At 55.9% G+C, this 21186-nt stretch overlaps 1 protein-coding gene across 1 annotated transcript in view; it reads right to left on the bottom strand.

Moving 5' to 3' along the window:
- Positions 1 to 743: 743 nt before the first annotated feature.
- The window catches only part of KIAA1755 (KIAA1755 ortholog), a 39979-nt gene continuing 19536 nt past the window's right edge, over positions 744 to 21186 (bottom strand). Inside the window, exons 5-14 of the mRNA XM_045804601.2 lie at positions 18146 to 18269; positions 15595 to 15688; positions 14628 to 14714; positions 13214 to 13330; positions 11394 to 11492; positions 10328 to 10476; positions 8154 to 8292; positions 6801 to 6923; positions 5888 to 6109; positions 744 to 1964 (exon numbers count right to left, since the gene is read on the bottom strand). Coding sequence (XP_045660557.2) covers positions 1263 to 1964; positions 5888 to 6109; positions 6801 to 6923; positions 8154 to 8292; positions 10328 to 10476; positions 11394 to 11492; positions 13214 to 13330; positions 14628 to 14714; positions 15595 to 15688; positions 18146 to 18269 — 1856 coding nt within the window. The 3' untranslated portion in view covers positions 744 to 1262. The remainder of the gene's footprint in view (positions 1965 to 5887; positions 6110 to 6800; positions 6924 to 8153; positions 8293 to 10327; positions 10477 to 11393; positions 11493 to 13213; positions 13331 to 14627; positions 14715 to 15594; positions 15689 to 18145; positions 18270 to 21186) is intronic.

Raw genomic sequence — 21186 nt, 5'->3', positions numbered from 1 at the left:
AGACTACCCTGCCCTGGGCCTCAGAGGTGGGGATCTTTTTATGACAGTCACATCGTGACCAACAAAGAATGACCAGAGCCCGAAGAAGTGAGCCATGAGAGATGTTATCACCAGTCCTTACTCAGACCAAGACATCATGAGAATGGTAAGGCCGCAGGCTCCCTGATCGGGCCTAAAGAAAAGACTGTCAGTGGAGGCCCACGTTGGCACCACTGTCAGAACCCCTTTCATTCCTGAGAGCTTTTTCTGTATCCTGGCTTAGTAAAACTCTACCGCTTTACTCGCTCCTTCATCCACGAGATCCATTCTTCGACTCTGTGAATCAGGAACCCTCCTGCTTCACTCTGAGATCTGAGGTGTCAGGGCCTTCCCACCCCATCCCCCTGCTGGAGGGGGATGTGGCTCCCCATTGTCACCAGACCCCAACCACCAGCAGAAGCCTAAGACGCTGGGGACCAGAAGCTGTGACTAAAGAGATGGGGCCCTGGGGTGGGGGGAGTGGAAGTCATAGAGTCTGAGATGTGCGGGGAGAGAAGACGACAGAACATCAGAGGGGGAGAGGGTTCTCTCTGGAGTGCCCGGAGGGGACAGGACCCCGTGGGGCTCCTGGAGTGTGGGAGCAGCCGGTGAGAGAGCGAGAGGGCATTCCCTGCCCGTACTCCTTGGGGTGCAAGAACTGCCTTCCAGCAGATGACTCCCTTTGTCCGAGGCCGGTGCCGAGAGAAAACAGCCCACATGCGGTGATTAGTACAACACGCCCTTTATTCCCTTCCCACGCTCACCTCCCTACTCCTGCACCAAGGGATCCTGAAATCGCCGCCAAACAAACAGGCCCGGGAATCCTTGTCTCGGATAAGAAGCCGCCCCCGAATCCTCCCACTCATGGCAACTATGCCCCGTGGGCCCCAAGGGGAAGCTTACGTACCCCGGAACTCCAGGTGGGCATCTGGCTTGCCTAAGCCTGAGACCTCTGGAAGGTTCTGTACCAACAACTCTCTCCACGATGGGACGCCGGGGTTGTGGAGTCAGTCCCTGCCTTGCCCTCCATACTCACTAGTCCGATTGTGAGTCAGGTCTTCTAGAGTTTTCTGGAGCTGAGGGCAGGTGGAAGCTCTTGCCCTCCCCTAGCATGGGCCAAACATACAGTGAGTGCTCAGGAACCGTGTCCACATGGGATCAGTCAGGGCTCCCCAGCTCCCCACTGTCGCCGGGCTCCTCCCCAGCCACCCCCTGGAGCCCGGTGACAGTGGTGGGGGTCCTAGCTAGAGGGAGGCCGGGGGACTCGTCTGGGGTGAGTCCTCCAGAGATGTCTGTGAGTCTGTCCCCTCTGAGGAGAAGCTGCCCCCAGGGGCACGAGGGGTCTGACTCTGCCTGGGGAGTCGCTGCCAGGAGAAGAGGGGGTCACGGAAGCGCTCAGGGTCTGGAAGCGGAAATGGCTCATGGGGGCCTTGGCCTTCATCAGCCTCTACGGCCTGGCCAGCTTCCTCAGCCAGAAGGCCTGCCTGCAAATTTCTGTTCTGTCCCTCTCTGGGGGCCCGAGGCCAACCGGGATTTGGTGAACCATCCAGGCCCAGTGAGTCCTGGAGAAGCAGGCCCCACCTTCCCCTGGAAGTGACATCTCCATTGAGACCCTGGCCCTTGGCATCTGCCCTTCTGAGCTCCAGGGGTGCTGCGTGCGCTGTGGGCCCCGCTGGGCACGGGCAGTGGGCCAGTGCCTTCTTCAGGAGGGTCTGGATCTCCGCGTGTTTCACCCGGGCCTCCTCCCACAGGTCCTGGCCCAGGCCCTCCTGGCTCAGAGAGGCCACCTGTAGCCCCATGGCCGCGAGCTTCTCTGCCGGGAACTCCAACGCCAGTCGCTGCAGGTGGCGGTGGAGACGGCGCTGGACCCCAGGGCTGGCCCTCTGCGCCTTGCCCAGCCTGAGCTGCCTCATCAGGTCCTGACAGTCCATGTGAAACCAGCTCATCTGGGGGCACAAGAGAGGGAAGTGGGGTTCAGGCTAGGAGCGGGGCTGTGGGGCTCCATGAGGACGGGGATGCGCGTCTCTGGGCAGAAAGTAAGTGTTGCTGGGCCAAATTCCTAAGAAGCGCCCAGTCAATGTCTGGGCCTCCTCCACGCGGCCCATGAAGACAATGGGTTCCCTCTCTTCCCTCAGGTAAACACACCTGCCGTCAGCAAACGCTCCCCAGCACCCCTCGGAACCTCAGGCACGGTCCCCTAGACCCGGGGGCCAGCAGAGACTTCCCCCTCACTGGGGCTCAGCGCTCCCTTCCCGGGAAGGTGAGGTTGTGCCAGATGATCATCTGGGTCCTCGGATTGTGGGAACAATTGTCTTCACCCCTTATGAGTGGCACGGAGGGAGGCGGCGTCTAATGGTTGTTTATTGAGCACCGACTGTTTGCCAGGCTCTGGGCATCTCATGTATGATCCCACTGAACGGTACCAGCAGCCCATTTTATAGAGGGGGAAACCAAGGCTCGGACACATGAAATCACTCGCCCCGGGTCACGCAGCAAGTCAGGGGGGAGCTGGGATTTGAACTCAGACGTGTCCAGCCTTCGAAAGAGTATCTTCCAAGCACCTCTTAGCAGGGGAGAAACTGGTCCAGCCGGGGTGGTGCCCACACAGTCACCAGCGAGACCACCAGCCGACCCAGGCCTAGGGGCCCCCTCACTCCGCGGGGCCTCTGCCCCATTTGGGGACTGTGGCTGTCCCTACCTCACCCACAAAATGTCCACAGGCTGCAAAGGAGCCAACACGTTCCCAGCAGCTCGTGAAAAACATAATCTTTCTCTCCATTAATTTAGGAGCCGACAGCGAGCTGTTAGCTGTGGGGATTGGAGAACCGTTTTCTCCAAGGAAACCATCTTTCCGCGGATTAAGGGAACTTGTCTTTAGATAAATGGCTTCATATTCGCAGAAGCACACGGAGCTCATGGCTGGGAAAGGGCTCCATAAATCTCTGTTAGCGGCACAATTGTTTTATTATTATTTAGCGCCAAAGCTGCTGGACGCACGCTCTCGGCCTGGGGCTAAGCCCAGCCCGGGGCTGTCCGGTCTGTCTGTCCATCTGTCTGGGAACATCTTCTAGGCTGGGCTGGACAGGGATGGGTAGCCCCTCAGAAATCATCTTACCCAACCCCTGGGTGTGTGGATTAAGGTGCAGGGCTGGAGAGGAGCCGGGGCCTGCCCAGGTCAAACAGCGAGATGGCCGTGGTGCGATTCCAGGTCAGGCTCCCACCTCCTGTAGGACCTCCAGGCTTGGGGGGCGGGGGGAGTTCTAGCTTCCCACAGGACCCCCCTGGACCCCCGAGTCTTCCTTCCTCCGCCTCACTCCTCACTCTCCCTCCGGCCACTTGGCTGCTCCGGGGGCCGACCCTGCACCCGGCACCGGGGAGGGACGAGGACACAGTCCCAGGGCTCACCTCCCAGGTGACTGACAGCAGGTGAGGAAGCCACAGGGTAATTTCAGATCACAAGAAGCACCGTGAAGTGAGACAAGCAGGGTGACCAGAGGGCTAGGGGCCCAGGTGGCCAGGCAGGGACACGTGAGCTGAGCCCTGAAGACAAGAAACCAGCAGGTCTCTAGGAAGAGCCTTCCCAACCGAGGGACCAGCAAGGGCGAAGGCACAGAGCCGCAGCGAGTTTGCTTTACGGGGCTGAAATGGGCTAAAATTAGTAAGCAAGGGGGAGAAGCTGCCGGATGCCCTTAACCCATGAGGCGTTACCACCGCTTCTACTGCTACTAATGATGACCACACTGGCGTCGATAATAATACCACCAAACTGGAGTAAAGCCCCGGGGGGTTACTTACATTTCATTTCCTTCTCTCACTACCCAGCAAGTGGGCACAGAGCCAGAGGACCTGGGTTTGAATCTCAGCTCTGCCACGTCTCCGCTGTGTGACCCTGGGTGAGTTATTTGACCTCTCTGTGTTTCCTCGTGCGTAAAATAGGCCTAATAATAGCGCCTGCCTCAGACAGTTGGCGTGACAATAAAACGACAAGGAATAATGAGCAGGGCCCGCCACATGCTAAGAACTGCAGAAGCATTGGTTATGATTACTGCTATGATCGTTACATGATCGTTATCACTGACAAGGAGCTGCGGCCCAGAGCAGTCAAGACTGTCGCTGAGGTCACACAGCCTGTGTGGACAGGAGCTGCCGCTGGCTCCAAGTCTCAGAGGCTGTCCTGCCTGGCTCTCTACCGTCAGCTGGGAGTGGGGGGTCCCTTCGCTGCCACTGTCCTCGTCCCTTGCCGGCTGCCCCGCAGAGACAGAGAGTGGCCTGTCCTCCCGGCGCCCCAGGCGGGCCTTGACCTGAGTCCCTCTTACTGCCCTCAAAGCATCCTGTATTCTCTGTCTCCTGCGTGCCGGGCTGGCCTGACGGCTGGGGGGCTGGGGTCAGGCCCTTCCCACACGCTGTCCTCGGCGGTGAGTGCAAGGGGGTATCTGAGGGCACCGGGCCCAGGCCAGAGCTGTGGGTTCTTGTCCCATCTGGGGGAACCCGGGGGGCTCCTTGTCCTCCTAAGCCTCAGTCCCTCTCAGAAAAATGACAGATTTGACTAAACAGCTTATGGGGAGGAGGGGCCTTAGGTCCTGCTTGGCCTCTGGCCCTCTGGGGAACCATGAGCAAGCCATTTCCCTCTTCGGGCCTTAGTTTACTCATCCACAGAATGGAAACAGTGTCGGCACCCCTCCCTCACAAATACATGGTGAGATTAGGGGCACCTAGCTGGCTCAGTCAGGAGGGCTTGTGATCTGATCTCTGGGTTTTGAGTTCGAACCTCACATTGGGCTCAGAGCCTACTTTAAAAAAAATAAATTAAAAAAAAAACAGATGAAATCAAGTCAAGCAAGGTTTGTGAAGCACTTATAGGGGTGTCTGGCATTGGGGCCACAATCACTAATGTGGGCGACTCGCATAATAATCGTATCACCATCATCATCATCATCACACCGGACCGAACGGTGGAATCTGTTACCACCTGCCCTCCCACCTTTGGAGAAGAACATAGAGCATCATGAATGCATCTGTGTTCAAATTCCAGCTCTTCTTTTCTGCAGCTCCTTGGGCAAGGCCCTTTCCCTCTTAGGGCCTCAGTTTGCTCATCTGTAAAATGGGACCACTCAACCTCGCTACACTGGCTTGCCAAGAGGTGATGGACGCAAAGCAAAGGAGTTCCTCTTGCCTCCTGCCCCAGCATTGCCCCACTCCCTTTCCCCCCTGCTCCTGGCCAAACTCTGGGTTCCTGGCAAGGACTGAGGCCTCTGTTCTGAGGGTGCTCAGAGAAGCCTCTGGACCCACCTTCTCCAACTGCCCCCCCTTCCCCAGCTCCCGCCATCTGTGCAGGGCAAGGTGAGGCATGGGGAAAAGCACTGGAATGGTGCCATGGGCTTGCTGTGTGACATTGGCTAAGCCCTTCTCTGATCCTGTTTCCCCAGCTCTGCGACAGAGGCGTGGGACAAGTTCAATGTTCTTAGCCTGGTCTGACTACTGCAGTGAGCCCCCTGTGGAGACAAGGCCTATGGCTTTGGTTGGATTCTTGGAAATACCTGCTCCCCTTCCCCTAACCCCACCATTTAAGAAGCAGGTGATTTCTGACTGTCCTTTGAGAGCTGGTATTCAGGTCACTGGGAGGCTGCCTGGTGTAGTGGGACAAGCTGGGGTCAGAGATCAGCCAGGACTGATTTAGGCGGCTAACCTACCCTCTCAAACCTCGCTTCTCTTCTAGAATGCAGGTCATGCTTTCCTCCCACCCCGCAGGACTCCAGAATAAACCATACGAAGAGCCTAGTGCTGGGTGGGGGAGCTGCTTCCTGCTCCCCTCTACCTCCCAGGCAGGGCGGGCAGGGAGGGGTCTGTGCGGGCGGGCCACAAGGCTCACCTTCCTGCAGAAGCGCTGCAGGTGGAAGAGCGTGTCCAGGTCGGTGCGCTGCCGCTCGGCCGCCATGTAGAAGTGGGTCAGCTTAGCCTGGAAGGCCCGCTGGGTGGAGGCGAAGGCTGCCAGTCCCGGGAACTCCGCGGCTCCGGCCTCGCTGGCTCCCCCCGCGGCGGCTGCCAGCTGTGCGGCCTGCTTGGACAGCTCCAGGCCGCGGCAGTACTGGGCCTGAGCGGGGAGGGGGGTGTCCCCTCAGCTCGCGTCTTAGCCCAGGCCTCCTCCAGAGGCCGGGAACCTCCGCTGCCCCGGGCTGAGTTGTGGGGCTTCCCAGAACTCTGCTTCTCTCATCTACAGAACGCAGGCCAGGCCTCTGCCTCAGCAGCGCACTCACCTCGCGGGGACTCGGCTTAGGGTCACCTCCTTCTGGAAAACTTCCCTGACCCAGGGTTCTGGGTTAGGGGCTCCTGCTGTGTGTCCCCACATGTCTCCCTTTCTGTTTGTTTCCCTGTCTATCCGCCACCACCCCCCCCCCCCAGCCCGCACTGGCTGGGGAGCTCCCTGAGGACTGAAAGGGGCTGAGTCACCTGCGTCCTAGGGTCCAGGACATCAAGGATACAAATTCCTTGCCCCTGACCTCTGAGGCTGACTGAATAGGTCTTGGGTGGGACCTTGGAATCTGCATTTTAGGAAATCTTCCAGGGATTCTGAGATAGGTCTTTTTTGGATGTGGCAGTCCAGGAAGGCTTCCTGGAAGAGATAGTATCTAAGCTGAACGCTTTGTGATCTCAGCTGGTCTTCTCACTATCTCTGGAAGTTTCCTTGCACTCTCCTACCTCCACCCCTTTGCCCCAGCCATGCCGCCCTCCTCCACTGCCCTCTCCATGTGCCCCAGCCCTGCTCCCCAGTCTCAGGAACGCACTGCAGCCTGAAGGAAGAAGTCCTCAAACTCCGCATGCACCTTCTCCACAGTCTCCAAGCTTCTGTCTCTGGGGGTCAGCACTTGCAGGCACCTGCTCCCCTCCTGCTCCATCCAGTTGCTGACCTAGGGCAGGGGAGGGAGGTTTGGATGTGGGGAGTGCCTGGGGCGATGTCCCTTAGCTGGTTCCCCAACTCCCCTGGAGGTGGGGATCTTCTCATCCTCAGTTACTCAGTGGCTGGGCCTGTGCCCACTGGCCTAGACTGAGACCTTCCCAGCTCTAGGGAGGAGGGACAGTTTGGGGAGGGTGGGTGCATCGTCATATTCCTCAAATACCTGAAGGGAAGGGGCGCCTGGGTGGCTCAGTCGGTTAAGCGTCTGCCTTTGGCTCAGGTCATGATCCTGGAGTCCCGGGTCAGTGGGGACTCTGCTTCTCCCTCTCCCACTGCCCCTCCCCCTGCTTTTTGCATACCCCCGAGGATGGGGAGCTCATTACTCTCAAGGCTGCCTCTTTTATGACTGGTGGCAGTGCGTGGTTAGAGTAAGCTGAAATTCGCCACCCTGCGTTCTGCAGAGTAAGCTGCATGGGGCTATGAACCCACTGTGTCGACAGCGCAAGGCACTTCCCTTTTCTGGGCTTCGACTTATTCAGGGGCAAAACGGAGTAGACATGAGGAATCAGTGAGGGACAGAGAGGTTGTAATGGCTCTCAAACCCATGAGCAAAAGTCCCCTTCTTATCCTGGGATGCTTTAAAGAGTATGAATTCACTCACTTTATCCTCAGAAAGCCCAGCGTGGCAGGCATTAATATTATTCCCCACTGAACAGATGGGGAAACTGAGGCAGTGAACAGTGAAATAACCCGCCCGGGGTCACAGTCAGTGCCAGAGCCAGGATGAGAGCCCACGCTGTCTGTGCGCTCCACCAGCCTCAGCCCGAAGGGATGCACTGGCTCGAGGCCCCGGCAGTCAGAGGACTGATGCCAGGTGTGGGCTCCGGGATTCCCAGGGGTGTGACCACAGGCAGGTGATGTCATGTCTCCCAGCCTCAGTGTCCTCATCGATGAGTGGGAGAAATCCAGCATCTTCCCACATCACTGGCAAGTGATAAAGCTGGAAAATCATGGTAGGTGCAGAGGCTCTGGCCCAGGGCTTGGCGGGTAAGTACGGCTTTGGGCATTATGTCTTCCCTGGTTCAGCCCTTGTGGAATGTCATGGCATGCGCCACGTCACGGGATGCCTGCCTGGCCCTTGAAGAACAGCCAGCCTTGCGTCCTTACACCGGAGCAGAGCGCCTGGTGGGGGCAGGGCCTGGAGCAGGGCTTTCCCTGCGGAGAGGCCAGGCTCCCCTTTCACCTGGTGGATGGCAGCTTCCAGGCGGCCCAGGCGGATGCGGAGCTCCAGCCTTCCCAGGAGGTGGTTAGACGCAGTGACCAGGACATGCAGCTGTTCATCCACGAGGCCGTACAGGGCGACAGCTTCAGCCAGATGGCTCCTGGGAGGTGGAAGAGGGGGAAAGAGGGCCCCCGATGTTCTTCCCCACCAGTATTCCTGCCCAGCATAGCCTCCCCCCTGCCACCCCACCCGCCCTGGCAACCCTCACCAATTCTGTGGTTCCGGCCCGGGGATTCAGATGCTGACTTGCTGTGTGACCTTGGACAGGTAGGCCCTATACTTCTCTGGACCTCCGACTTGGCCTTCCAGGGACTGGGGAGACCAGAGGACACAGGAGGAAACCAAAAGACCCTCCCCTTCCCTGGGAGGGTATGAAGTGAGCTGGACAGATCTGGGTTCAAATCTTCACACCCACCCTAAGCCAAATGAATCAGACTGTGAGTGTGGCATGGACACCAGTGCTTTCTAAAGCTTCTTAGACACTTCCAGGGGGCAGCAAGGGCTGAGAGCCAGCCCTCACACACTCAAACTCTTAACACAGTGCCCGGCACACTGTGTTTCTTAGTGCTTATTATTTCTATTGTAATGATGCTGAGTGGCCGTAACAGGCCCTTGGATCCCAGCCTCCATTTTACAGATGGGAAAACTGAGGTCCTGAGAGAGGAACTGACTCATGCATGGCACTGTGAACTGAAACCTGGTGTGTGGCATTTTGCATATAATTTTTAAAAATTGTCAAAGCCAGTAAGATATAAGTGACTGGATTCAGGCATGGTAACGCTGCGGGGAAGGGAGGAACACCCCTCAAATCCCACCCCACCCTCCTCTGCCCTACGGGGTCTTACTTCAGAAGGAAAAAGGAAAAACTGAGATGGAAGGGAAAGCCTGCTATCCTTGCTCTGGGCCTCCTCATCCGACTGCAACTTCCCACAGCTCACTGCCCTTCCAGGAAGGGGTGAGGGCCCAGGGTCGGTGGTGCTCGGGGATGGAAAATACCAGCCTCTCTGGGGGGACAGAGGGAGGAAGGGGCAGGCAGGAGGGAGCTGCAGCGTCCTAACAGGCACAGAGGCTCATGTGGGACCACAGCGCCGCCTGGTGGAGATGCTGGTGGCCAACAGTCTGGAGAGGCCTAGGGCGGCCCGGTGTCCAGCCAGCAAGGGGGTCAGGCTGGGAAAGACAGTGCCAGCCCCACCAGGCCGTGGGAGAGGCAGGGAGACGACTCCACGCCCAGCACCAGGCCCCACATCAGCGTGAATCTGTCCGTGGCTGCAGCTCAGGGTGACGTGTTCAAGATTCCGGGCCAGGCAGCCTGGGTTGAAGTCCTAACCCCACCACACCTCAGCTGTGTGACCCTGGGAAAGTCACTCAACCTCCCTCTGGGCCCAGGCCCCTCCGCTGTAAAACGAGGATAATGCTAGACTCCACCTAGTGGGAATTAAACAAATTAATATTTGCAAAGCCCTTAGAACAAGGCCGTGCTCGTACTATTTAGGTGTTGGTCTAAATAAACAAATGATTCTTGGGAGCTTGTGTAAACTTTGTAATTGTGTTTGTTCTAATGGAGATAAAATATCTCCAATAACTGACTGATTTAATTACTGATTTGTACCCCCACCCCTAAATTTAAGCAAACCAGTTTTTCCAGGAATATGTATTTTTTGTTTTGTGGCTCTGAGACCCCCGACACAGCCCAGGCTGAGGAGCCCACCAGGGAAGGCAGGCCGGAGCAGATGTCCTGCTCAGATGTCCTGGCCGTTAGAACATTTCACTGAGCCTCGATCACCTGTCGGCCAAATGAGGACGTTGTGGCCCTCGCAAGGTTCTTCTGAGGAATAAACGAGATGCAACCTTGAAGAGACTCAGCCCAGTGTCTTACAAAGTCAGAGAAGTGTTTGAGGCTGACCAGAAATGAGCAGGGGCTGTCCTCGGATACCTACCTCAGGCTGAAGATGGCCAGGGCTGAAGGAGGGGCAGCAAAGAAGGGACGGGGGCCTTACCAAAGCCTCGGCCCAGGACATGGGCCCTGCAAATGTCCCCATCCTAGGCGTCCTTAGGGTCCGCCTTGTGCGTCCTCAGCTCCAAGCCCCCAGGGCCAGGGAACAAAGGTGGGGGAGGGAAAGCCTGGCCATTCGTACCTGACATCGGGGTTGAAGTCCAGCCTACCAGCTTCCTGCCGCAGCCTGGCCAGAGTGGCTCCCCCTTCCCACTGGAGGCCCAGGAGGCCTGGGTCCCTCAGCACGGCCTCCATCAGCTCCTTGGACTTGCTCAGACACCTGGAAGCCTCCTGTCAGTGTAGGGAGGTGGCCTGAGGCTCAATCCCCACTCTCGCTCTACAGCCTTCCAGGGCTCCCCACACCCAGATCATGCCTGACTCTCCCAGTTTGGCATTCAAGGTCCTGCAGAAAGTCCATCCTTTCTATCTCTGAAACATCTCCTCAAGCCACGCATCCTCTTGTCTCCATGGCAGCCTCACTGGTCCAAGTGCCTATCATCGCTCTGGGACACTCAGCCCAGCATCTTGACCAGGCTCCCTGCTGCTCTCTGGCTCCCCCTGCAGTCTGTTCTCCACATGGCAGCTGGAAGGATCTCCAAAGGGCCAAGGTGTTCATCCCACTGCTGGAAACTCCAGGGCTTCCCTGGCAGCTTAGAATCCAATCCCAGCCCAACTCCTTGATCCAGCCCCCGCAGGATTAGAAGATCCCCAGGCTGTTCTCTTCTCCTACCCCGCTCCCGCCTCTCTGTTCTACATCAGCCTCTGTGCTGTTCTTGAACATACCAGCACAATCCCACCTCAGCACGTACTTGCCCTCCACCTGAAACAGTCCCTCTCCTATTCCCATCGCCGGCTCCTTGTCATCCTCAGGCATCAACTTAAATACCATCTCTTTAGGGAGGCCCTCCCTCTTTCCCTATTGCTCTCGATCTGACTTTCACGGCATTTGGCACAATTTATAGCTACATAGCCATTTCTTTGTTTACTTTTTAAAGGACTGCCTCTTCCACTGCACCCACTAAACCCTCCAAGGGCGGGGACGAGTCGATTTGCCCCAGGCTGGGGTCTCTGGGGCGTGACACATAGTGAGTGGCCTATAAATATCAGTCCAATGAATGAAGACCCACGATGGCTATCCCCTTCACTGAGCCCTTGGTCCATGGAATTTGGGGTGCAGTGGGCTTCCCCACCCCATGCGCCTGGCTCACCTGCACCCCTCCAGGGGGGTCGCTCTTCTCAAACTGCTTGATGGAAGCCTTTAGCAAGGCAGAGGCCCGGCGCAGGTCAGCAAGGAAAGGGTCCACCTTCTGCATGTTGGAAGAGCAGAGTGGGGGTGTCAGCCTGGGCCAGCAAGGAGGGCGCCTGCCCACGCCAGGAGGACCCAGGGCAGGCATCAGGCCGTGGTTCTCAAACTTGAGCTGCATCAGAATCACCTGGAGGGCTGGTTAAAGTCCAGACTGCTGAGCCCCACTCCTGAGTTCCTGACTTAATTCTTTTGGGGCGGGGCCTGAGAATATGCGGCTCTAACAAGTTCCCAGGTGGTGCTGATGTCGCTGGTCCAGGGACCACACTTTGAGAACCACTGGTGCTGGGAATGAGAGAGGGAGAGAAAAGAAGACCCAAAGTATCCCCTTGGGGAAGGGGAAGGAGCAGATGTGGGAGGATGGAGCTCGGGGACACCCTCTGCCGGGTCCCACTTCAGCCCAGCTCCACCGCTGACTAGCTGTGAGACCTTGGGCAAGTTGCCTAACCTCTCTGCGCCTCTGCTTCCTCCTCTGTAAAATGGGATCGCAGTAGTTCCTGCCTTACAGGCTTGCAGGAGGATAAATGGGTTCATGTGCACGAGGCTCTTAGTGTATGAGCCGTCGTCATCGTTAGTTTCATATTCTGGGCCTATAGGTTAGATTTCATTTGAAGGGATGGTTTTAAAGTGAAAATATGGTTCAAAGGCCACTGGATTCATCAGAGGGGAATTGGGGGCCTGTGGGATGAATAGGAAAGGAGATTGCTCAATATATACCCTTTAGTAGCATTTGAATTTTTTAACACACAACCTCTTCAAAAACAGGCACGGGTTCAACCGGAGAACACCCAGGCCCCAAACAGAGAAACAAACCACCGCATTCGACTGCTAGTGGAGACCAGTGGTTCTCACTGAGGGGTGATTTCGTCCCCCAGGGGACATTAGGCAATGTCTGGACATGGTTCCCGTTGTCATCATTGGTGAGGTGCTCCTGTCAGAGTGGGTAGTGGCCGGGGACGGAGCTAACTCTGCTACAACGCACAAGGCTGCTCCCCAGAAAGAGAATTATCCAGTCCCAGACGTGAACTGTGCCGTGGATGAGCAGCCCTGGTCCAGGGAAAGTCGAGGGCAGCATTTACGAACACTGGTTTCTGAGCCATTTAAGCCTGGAATCTGTGTGCTGTTGTGCGAGTCCCCCCCCCCCCCATCCTGTGTGTCCTCCTGTGTTAAACTGGGCAGGAAATGCCCCTCCAGGGTCGTGCTGAGGGGAGGCTGAGATCACGTGGGGAAGGAGCCCAGCACGGGCGGTTTCCTGATCCCCTCCCTCTCTCAGGAGGGAGCGCGTCTGCCTCCCCCCCCCCAGCCCCCGAGCTCTCCGAGTCGTGGCGCCCACAGAACAAATGTCTGTCCGTTTCTTTCCAGTTAGCACAGACACAGCTCTTCGCATGTGCCAGCCACTCTTCTAAGCTCTTCGCCCACATCGACTCAGTTAATCCTCACCACGGCCCCCTCAGGAAGTACTCTCATTACCACACACACACCCCCGTTTGTACTCAAGGGAAAGGGCTCCGAGAAGATAGGTAACTTACCCAAGGTCACACAGCAGAGCAGGGACTGGAACCCAGGCAGTCTGGGCCCAGAGCCTGAACTCGTAATAACCGTACCCTGTACCCTCATTATAAAAGTTTGTTGAACCTGCCAGGGTCGCTGGATCCCTGAGGCAGGAGAATGAAGGGAGGAAGAGAAGGAGTCAGGGTGGGGGGTAGAGGCTGTGATGGCGGGCACCTGGAAGAATTGCACCCACTCGCTGTGGCAGTAGGGGAGGGGGCCTTCCAGGGCCGGGGGCAGCTGGCTGGGGTCCACGTGCTGGCTGAGAGCCTTCAGGGAGGTCACCACCTCTACCTGCAGATGAAAGAAGCCAGTCAGGAGGACCAGAGGATTCGGAGTGGGGACATATGTTTGAGAAGGGCCTGCCAGATCCCTACCCCACCTCCACTCCACCCACCGCAGGGAAGGCTGGCCCTGGCTTTAAGAGTTGCTTTCTAGGCCAAAGATCTTCTCTGGCAAGTCTGACAAATCAACATTCAGAACGAGACCCTGGCTTAGGAATGGCAAGTAACAGCACTCATCCAGCCCCTCTCTTAGCCTGTGCCCCATGCAGACATCACTAATCAGTCACAGCACTGGCTCCCTCTCAGCAGGCTTCTTCCCAGCACAGCTCTCCAGACAATCACACAAATTGACTGAAGTTGACCCTTTTCCTGTAACTTCTTTGCAATCTTTGTACTGTCCTCTGAGGACCCACCAAGGTGCTGTCTCCTTTTTGGGGCTGATGCAAAAGGTCACCAAATCCTGACAGTATCCTCTAAGACACGGAGGAGGGACCAAGTGGCTGCTTCTCCTGGGTGGTGAAGGTGGAAGTTTATGCCAGGCCCAGCTCCAGGGACCTAAGCTTGGGGTCGAACGGATTCGGTTTTTGGGGACCCATCTGTTTGTTCTCCTTGGTACTCGAAGTGTGGTCCACGGACCAGCTTCTCAGAGATGCAGGACCCCAGGCCCCATCCAGAACTACTTCATCAGGACCTGCACTTTGACAAGGTCCCCAAGGGATTCACTAGTACATAAAAGCATGAAACGCACATCTCTAGCTCACGATGTGTCTCTTCGCCAACGAGGAGGAGGAGGAGGAGGAGGAGGATGAGGAGGAGGAGGGGGAGGAGGAGGAGGAGGAGGAGGAGGAGGAAGGAGGCTTTTGAAATCATTTCCTGAAGCAGGGTAGAGGGCAGGGTGCCCACGCTCGTGATTGAAATACATGGCACTAATTAAAGAAAACAGCAGGGCTCTTCCCTGCAAAGCCCCAAATCATCTCAGTGTCTGAGCCAGAGATGATGAGAGACCCAAGGGAGGGGAAGGCAGGAAGATCGAGGCCGCAGTCCGCCTCTAGCTTGCCCCATGGCCTTGGGCCTCTGTTTCCCCAGCAGAAAAGAGGGAGGGAAGGGTCGAGGAGATGAAGCTTTTTAAATAGGTTTCATGCCATTGCGACTCTCAGTCATGTGCCAGGAGCTGCTGGCATTCCCGGAGAGAGGGACAACGGAGTTGCAGCACCCAGCCCTGTACTTGTTGACTTCCACTGGGTCATTTCAGGGTGGCCCCTAGCTGCTGAATTCTGCACCCCAGCTCAGCTCAGCCTCTGCCTCACCTGGATGTCGGGTAGCGTCTCCAGCTGGAGAGCAGCCTCCTTGTCCCCCAGGTAGAGCACAGCACGGATGGAGGCTGGGGCCAGAGCCTGTCAGAGAGAACCAGTTCAGAGGTGCTTCGCCTAGACCTTCACCAAGCCCCCTGCTAAGATTCAGGCAAACAGAGCGCCGGCGGGGGGGGGGGGGGGTGCGGCTGGGGACATGCAGATTGTCTGTTTGGAGGGTGAATCACTGGGAGTCAATAGAGCAGTAGGTCCAAGCTCTGTTACAAACTTCCTAGATGACCCGTTCCCACTGGGCCTCAGTTTCCCCATCTATAAAGTGAAGAGGAGAAGGAAGAGGAGATCAGACCATAAGGTAAGCATGTGTCAACCTTCCACTTCCTCTGCTGCCTAACCCAGCTACTTAGGACCTCTTCCTCCGTCCTTCTGGGCTCATGAGGCTCAGGGGACCCACGTCTAAGCTGATCGGTGTGCTGCATTCCCCTGGCCACGGAGATTGGTTGGGGGATGGACTCCTGAGCTAAGGAGACTGAAGGAAACTTGCTGGGACCTCTGGGAACAGAATCTTTCACTCTTTCCGACTGGACTTAAATGAAAGACCACGAGAAGTGAGAGCCGCTGGGAGCCAGACCACCACCAAGGCGGGGAGCCTGGCTGAGAAGAGCGCCCTCCCAGGAGAACCAGCCAGAAATGGAGAGAGACAGGAACCAGGTCTTGGTGACAATATTTGAGCCCTTGAATCAAGCCAGACTTAAAGTTGGATTTAACTTCCAGATTGTCAAGTCCAATGAACCAATGAACTCCCTCTATCTTCAGGCCTCTTTGGGCTGGGATTCCTGTACCTGTAATTAAGAGTACCTGCCTGGGGTTCCTGGTCCCAGCTCTGAGCTCCCTGGGCTCCATGAACATCACAAGTCCCCTGGAGCTCCCAAGACCTGCTGGTTGGGGCTGTCCACCTCCCACTCACCTGGGTGGCCTGCAGGGCACTGAGCAGACCAGGGTGTGGGGGCTCTTTCCTGGCATCAATCACAACCGCCAGCCCCTTGGTTTTATCTTCAGGCCTGTGGGTGATAAACAGAGTTGGCAGTCTTGCTGGATGGACCGGGCTTTCTAGGGGGAAGGGCCTAGTGGAAGGGGAGGGAAACTGGCTGCCAGAGCCTTGATTTGTTGGTGAACTCTTCATCCTACAAGACCAACTGCCGATGCCCACCCCACTCCAGGAAGCCCTCCATGATCTCCCTCCAGGCGGAGTCCATTGCTTTCTATTTGGTGTTCCCACAATACCTCACACAGCGCTCTCTCACACCCTGTAAGCCACTGTCCCAGCTGTAGTGGGTGAATCGCCCAGCATTTAACCCATCCCTTCCCTGTGGGCAGAACTCAGGTTTTGTTCAGGAATCCCATGCCCTCGGCATCACACGTCCCCCAAGGGCTGGTTTCTGATTGGCTGAGGCCAACAGCCAAGAGCCAATTCCTCTGGCCAATGATTGCTTTAAGTAGGGGGTCACATGACCTATTTCTGTCCAATGAGAAGTGAGGGGTCGTGTGCTGGGAGACTTCTGGGAAAGACGGGCTTTCCTTTACGAGGTTCTTCCTAAGAGCTAGAAAGCAGGGACCAAAAAAGATAAATTTCCTTATCAGTTAAGGCATTTTGAACTGGAATTTGTTACTTGCAGCTGGAACACCCTCCCTGGTTCGCGCTGTACTTTTCAGTGATTACCTTAGGATTTTCCAAACAGGCCCAATTGTCAGGACTTGTTGAAATAATCGGTTCCTCCCCCTGCCCCATCCCCCCAGCAGGTACAGGGTGGGGCAGGGAGTCCGTGTGGTTCCAAGGGCCCGTGGCCATCCTGATGATCAGGCAGGTTGGGAAAATAAGCGCCCCTCCGCGTCAGGCCTTCAAGCCTGAAGCCCAGCGAGTTCATAGATAAAACGGAGGCGGCCAGTGTGGGGGTGGAGTTGTGGCACCGCCGTAGTATCTGGTACCTGGGCAAGTTGTTTCTTCTTGCTGAGGCTCAATCTTCCCATCTGTACATAGGAATAATAATAGTGCTGGCCCCTTGGGGGGTGGTGAGGGCTGATGAATTCATTAGTGTAAGGCACTTAGTGACTGCGCGGAGTAAGAGGAATGCAAATGTCTGCTTTTGTCATGACCCTAGAAGGGGAAACTGAGGCACAGAGCAGCGACATGGCAGACAGTGAGAAGAGGCTCTTGGAGGCGATGCCATGTCTCTGACTTCATGACCCGCACCTCACCTGCCTCTGGCTGTTCGTGCTGGGAGCGGTTTCTTTTCACACCTGCCTGGCCGCCAGCCTGGAGGCCCCAGGAGGGCAGGGCCCAATGTGAGGAGCATCTGAGCCTCTAGCTTGGCCCAGCATGAAGCTGGGGCCAGGACTCCACAGTTTACAGTGGTCATCAGAGTCCACTTGGTCGTCCCTTTTTTTCAAGTGAGACTCAGAGAGGGGAGGTTACTGCCCTGAGATCACACAGCAAGTTGGTGGGATTCCAGGACTCTGTCTACCACACTGGCCACTTCTCAGCACAGAAAATGGGGTCGCATCTCCCCCTCAGGCCAGAACAGCCACACCACCTTGGAGAAAAGGAAGAAAAATCTCAATGACCAGCAAGTGGCAGTGATGGCTCCCATGGAGTAGAGCGCATGGAGAAGGTTCCAAAGGTTTCCATCAGTCCCTCCACCCCCTACCTCTAGCCACACAGCCTCTAGGTTGGGTTGGGGTCTATAGCTACAGTCCTGAGCAAACACCACCTCTGGCTAGGGGCCAGAACCCTGAGGAAAGGATGGTGCCTTTCTCCAGCCAGCCCAACATGAAGTCACACAGGTGGGGGGAGTGGAGGTGTTAGAAATCAGCCTGGATCACCCATTACTCACATACTGATTTTTTCACTCTCTTACTCATTCATTCATTCACTGGTTCACCCTTCGTTTGTTCAACAAATATTTATAATTCAGATGCTGGTTCAATTATCACCTCCTCCCGGATGCCTTCCCTGATTTCCCAATTGAAATCAATCCCTCACCCTTCCCACTCTTCCGCAGTGGTTGTCAAAATGTGCCCCTAGCCCAGCAGCATCCGTATGGCCAGGACATTTGTGAGAAATGTAAGTTCTTCGGCCCAAGATCTACTGAATGAGAAACTTGGGGTGGGAGCCAGCGATCTGCTTTAACAGCTCTCCGGGTGACTCTGAGGTACGCTCGAGTTTGCGAACCACTGATGTACATCCCGCTGTTTTCTTCACCACACTGGTGCTCCTGGGAGTTGCTTGTCCGTGCTCTGCTCCTTACACACCATCCATCTCCGAAACCCTCCTAATCTGGGAACCCCCTGATGGCAGGGACTAAGTCTGTCCTGCTTTCTCCCCAGCATCTGGCTTGGGACTGGCTTGGGAACAGGCGACTGGGTGGAAGGACACGGTGTCTCTCCATTCAGTGCCTGGTCCTGGGCTCCGGGCCAAGAAGTTGAAGGGGGACGAGTGACCAGCTGGCCCAGCCCCTTACCTGGGAACAGTGCACAGGTAGGACAGCAGCTTGGTGACCTCTGCGGCTGTGCACCACGGTGCCTCCCAGGCCCCCTCGGTGGCTGACACCAGGAGCAGGGGCCTCCCTGCCCTGTCCCGACCTCCTGGAGGAGAGAGGACACATGTGAGCAGTGAGAACTTTGGTGGAGCCCTCTCTGTGGGAACCTTCTCTGTGGCCTCCAGGCCCCTCTGCCTCGGATGCCCTTTCTCTCCTCCCCCGTGAACGCTGAACTCTGAGTCAGCCTTCAAGCCCCAGCTCAAAAGCCACTTCCTCAGAGAGCCGTCCCTGAGTCCGTCCTCCGGGCAGAGGGAGCCTCCCCTCCTTCTGGGCTCCCCTCTGTGCAGGGCACTCTGGGAGTCCCAGCTCGGGGACTGCGGGGGCACGCGGGTGGGTTCAAGTGTCAGCTCGGCACTGGCTCGCTGGGTGGTCTTGGGCTAGTCGGTGGGCCTCGGAGCCTGTTTCCTCATCCGTTAGATGGGGAGAATAAAATGCGGAGCTGGTTAGGTCATTTCAAGGACTAACTGAGAAGGTCCTAAGAAACACACTGAGCCAGGGGCTCAGTGACAGCCGTTGTTATCCGGATCATCCCCTCTGTCCTCGTCTCTGTCCCCGGCCCAGGGCCGCGCGCTCACACTTTATTTTTGCAGACTTTTACCCATGGGTTCTCCACAGACTGTTTCCTGCTCCAGGAATCAGGGCTGTGTGGCCCACTGTCCCCCCAGGGGTGACAGTCCGAGGCCCAGGGAGTCAGCACAGCCTGGCTGCTGTGGCAAGGAGAGAGGACAGAGGGGGAAAGGGGCTCAGGCCTCTGGAAACTGGGCCGGTCTCACACCCTGGGCTTGAAGCCCTGCCCTCCAGAGTCACCTCATGCAGAACCATCCTGAATGGCCACTGCCCGCTCCACGTGGGCACGGCCCTCTACAGTGTGTAAGTGGGGAAGACCCTTTATGGCTCAGGACGTCTTGGAGACAAACTTAACTACTTTCGTAAGGACTGCCTTACACAGGAGTGCAGGCCTCTGGAACATTCTTTCTTTCACACAGGTTTGCAAATTTGACATAATTTAAAAATTTAAAAAGATGTCCATCTCTGTGTATGCGTATCTAACTTTATATCCTCTCGATATCATGGGTTTGATCTTTTTCTCCTTAATACTCATTCATAAATCTCAAGAGGAAAAACATTTTGTTGGGGACAATGTGGGAAATTTGAATATGAACTGAGTGTTGAATAGTATTAGAAATTATATTTAATCTTGTTAGATGTGCTAATGGTATTGTGGTTATTAGGGGAAATATCCCCAGAGCTGAGAGAGGCATGCTGAAGTATTTAGGGGCAAAATATGAAGATCTTTCATTTACGCCAAAATGTTAAGACTTCTTAAATCTGGGGTCGCCTGGGTGGCGCAGTCGTTAAGCGTCTGCCTTCAGCTCAGGGCGTGATCCCGGCGTTATGGGATCGAGTCCCACATCAGGCTCCTCCGCTATGAGCCTGCTTCTTCCTCTCCCACTCCCCCTGCTTGTGTTCCCTCTCTCGCTGGCTGTCTCTGTCAAATAAATAAATAAAACCTTATAAAAAAAAAAAGACTTCTTAAATCTGAATAATGGGTGTGTGTGTTCATTATACTACAGTCTCTACTTTTTGGTATGCTTGAAATTTTTTATGAGAGAAAGTCAAAAAACGTGAAATGATTAAATGTGAGAAAATGACATAACCTGCAAAGCCGGAGATGTCTGTCCATGTCCCTCTGAAATCCTCTCGCAGCCACTGCATCGTGTCCCCCCGGCCCATTTTCTTGGTAAGGAAACCAGGGCCCCGCGAGGGGAAGCGGCTTCCCAGCCTCGCACAGAGCCCGGTCCCTAACCTGCCAGCGACGGAGGGGGTCACACTTGATCTGGCCCTTGACCATACGGAGAGATGAGCTCCTATCTCTGTAGATCCATGACTGGAGTTCAGTAGAGATTCTTGGGGTGCTACTCCCCTACTCTAAACCCTTCACAGCTCCCCATGGCCTCCAGGAAAAAGTGTAAGCTTCTCCACTTGGCACTTACGTTGCCCCAGAGGCTGCACACTCGTCCGGGCTCATTTCATTCACTTTGTGTTAGGAGCCCTCCCCACGCCTCCCACCCCCTTCATTTGTTGAAGTCCTAATCCCTGGGGGAACTCAGATTGTAACTGGATTTAGAGATAGGGTCTTTAAAGAGGTGATTCAGTTAAAATGAGGTCATGGGGGTGGGCCCTAATCCAATATGACTTGTGTCCCTGTGACAAAAGGAAATGTGGACACATTCACGTGTGAAGATAAGATGGACATGTACAGCTCATATACTGTGTCACCCCTTGTCACCTATGGCCCAGCCAGGGTGGGTCATCTGTTGTTGCCTAAACTAGCCCGATCCTTTCTCACCTCCCCACCTTTGTTCATGCTGTTTCTTCTACCAGGGATTCCCTCCCCTCCTATTTCTGTCTGGTGAAACCCTCTTCATCTTTCCAAGCCTGGTTTAGATGCCACCTCCTCCAGGAAGACCTCCTCCCTGCCCTCTATAGAAGTCCTTCTCTCACCCCAGCCCCCTACAGCAAATGTAGGCCTTTATTCCATCCTGCAAGACTGAGGGCTCCAGTATAACCTGGCTCAAATTCATTGTATCCCAGCACTCAGCACAGAATTGGAACAGGTAACCGATGTCTGTGGCTGATGAATGCATGGATTATTACAATCTTGCCTCTCAAACCTCCATGCACCTGAGGATCCTGCTAGAATGCAGATTCTGATGCTAATCCGGCCTGAAAGTCTGCATCTCTCCCTAGCTCCAAGGTGATACCAATAGAATTGGTCCCCAGACCACACTCTGAGTGGCAGAGGCTCCTGGTATTCAGAACATTCCACACTGGGACATGGCTATCAGCTTGTGTGTCTGGTTCCCCACCCAGCACCACTGGAACAGGGCTTGCCCACAGCCAGAGCTAGCTGAGCACGCAGATGCTGGCTGAGTACACTGGAGCGATGGGCAGCTGTCCAC

This window comes from Ursus americanus, chromosome 22 (genome assembly GCF_024610735.1).
Source record: "Ursus americanus isolate L20-20 chromosome 22, mUrsAme1.1.p, whole genome shotgun sequence".
Classification (NCBI taxonomy): Eukaryota; Metazoa; Chordata; class Mammalia; order Carnivora; family Ursidae; genus Ursus; species Ursus americanus.
The sequence above is the reverse complement of the archived record's forward strand: the minus strand, read 5'-3'. Positions and strand labels throughout refer to the sequence as shown.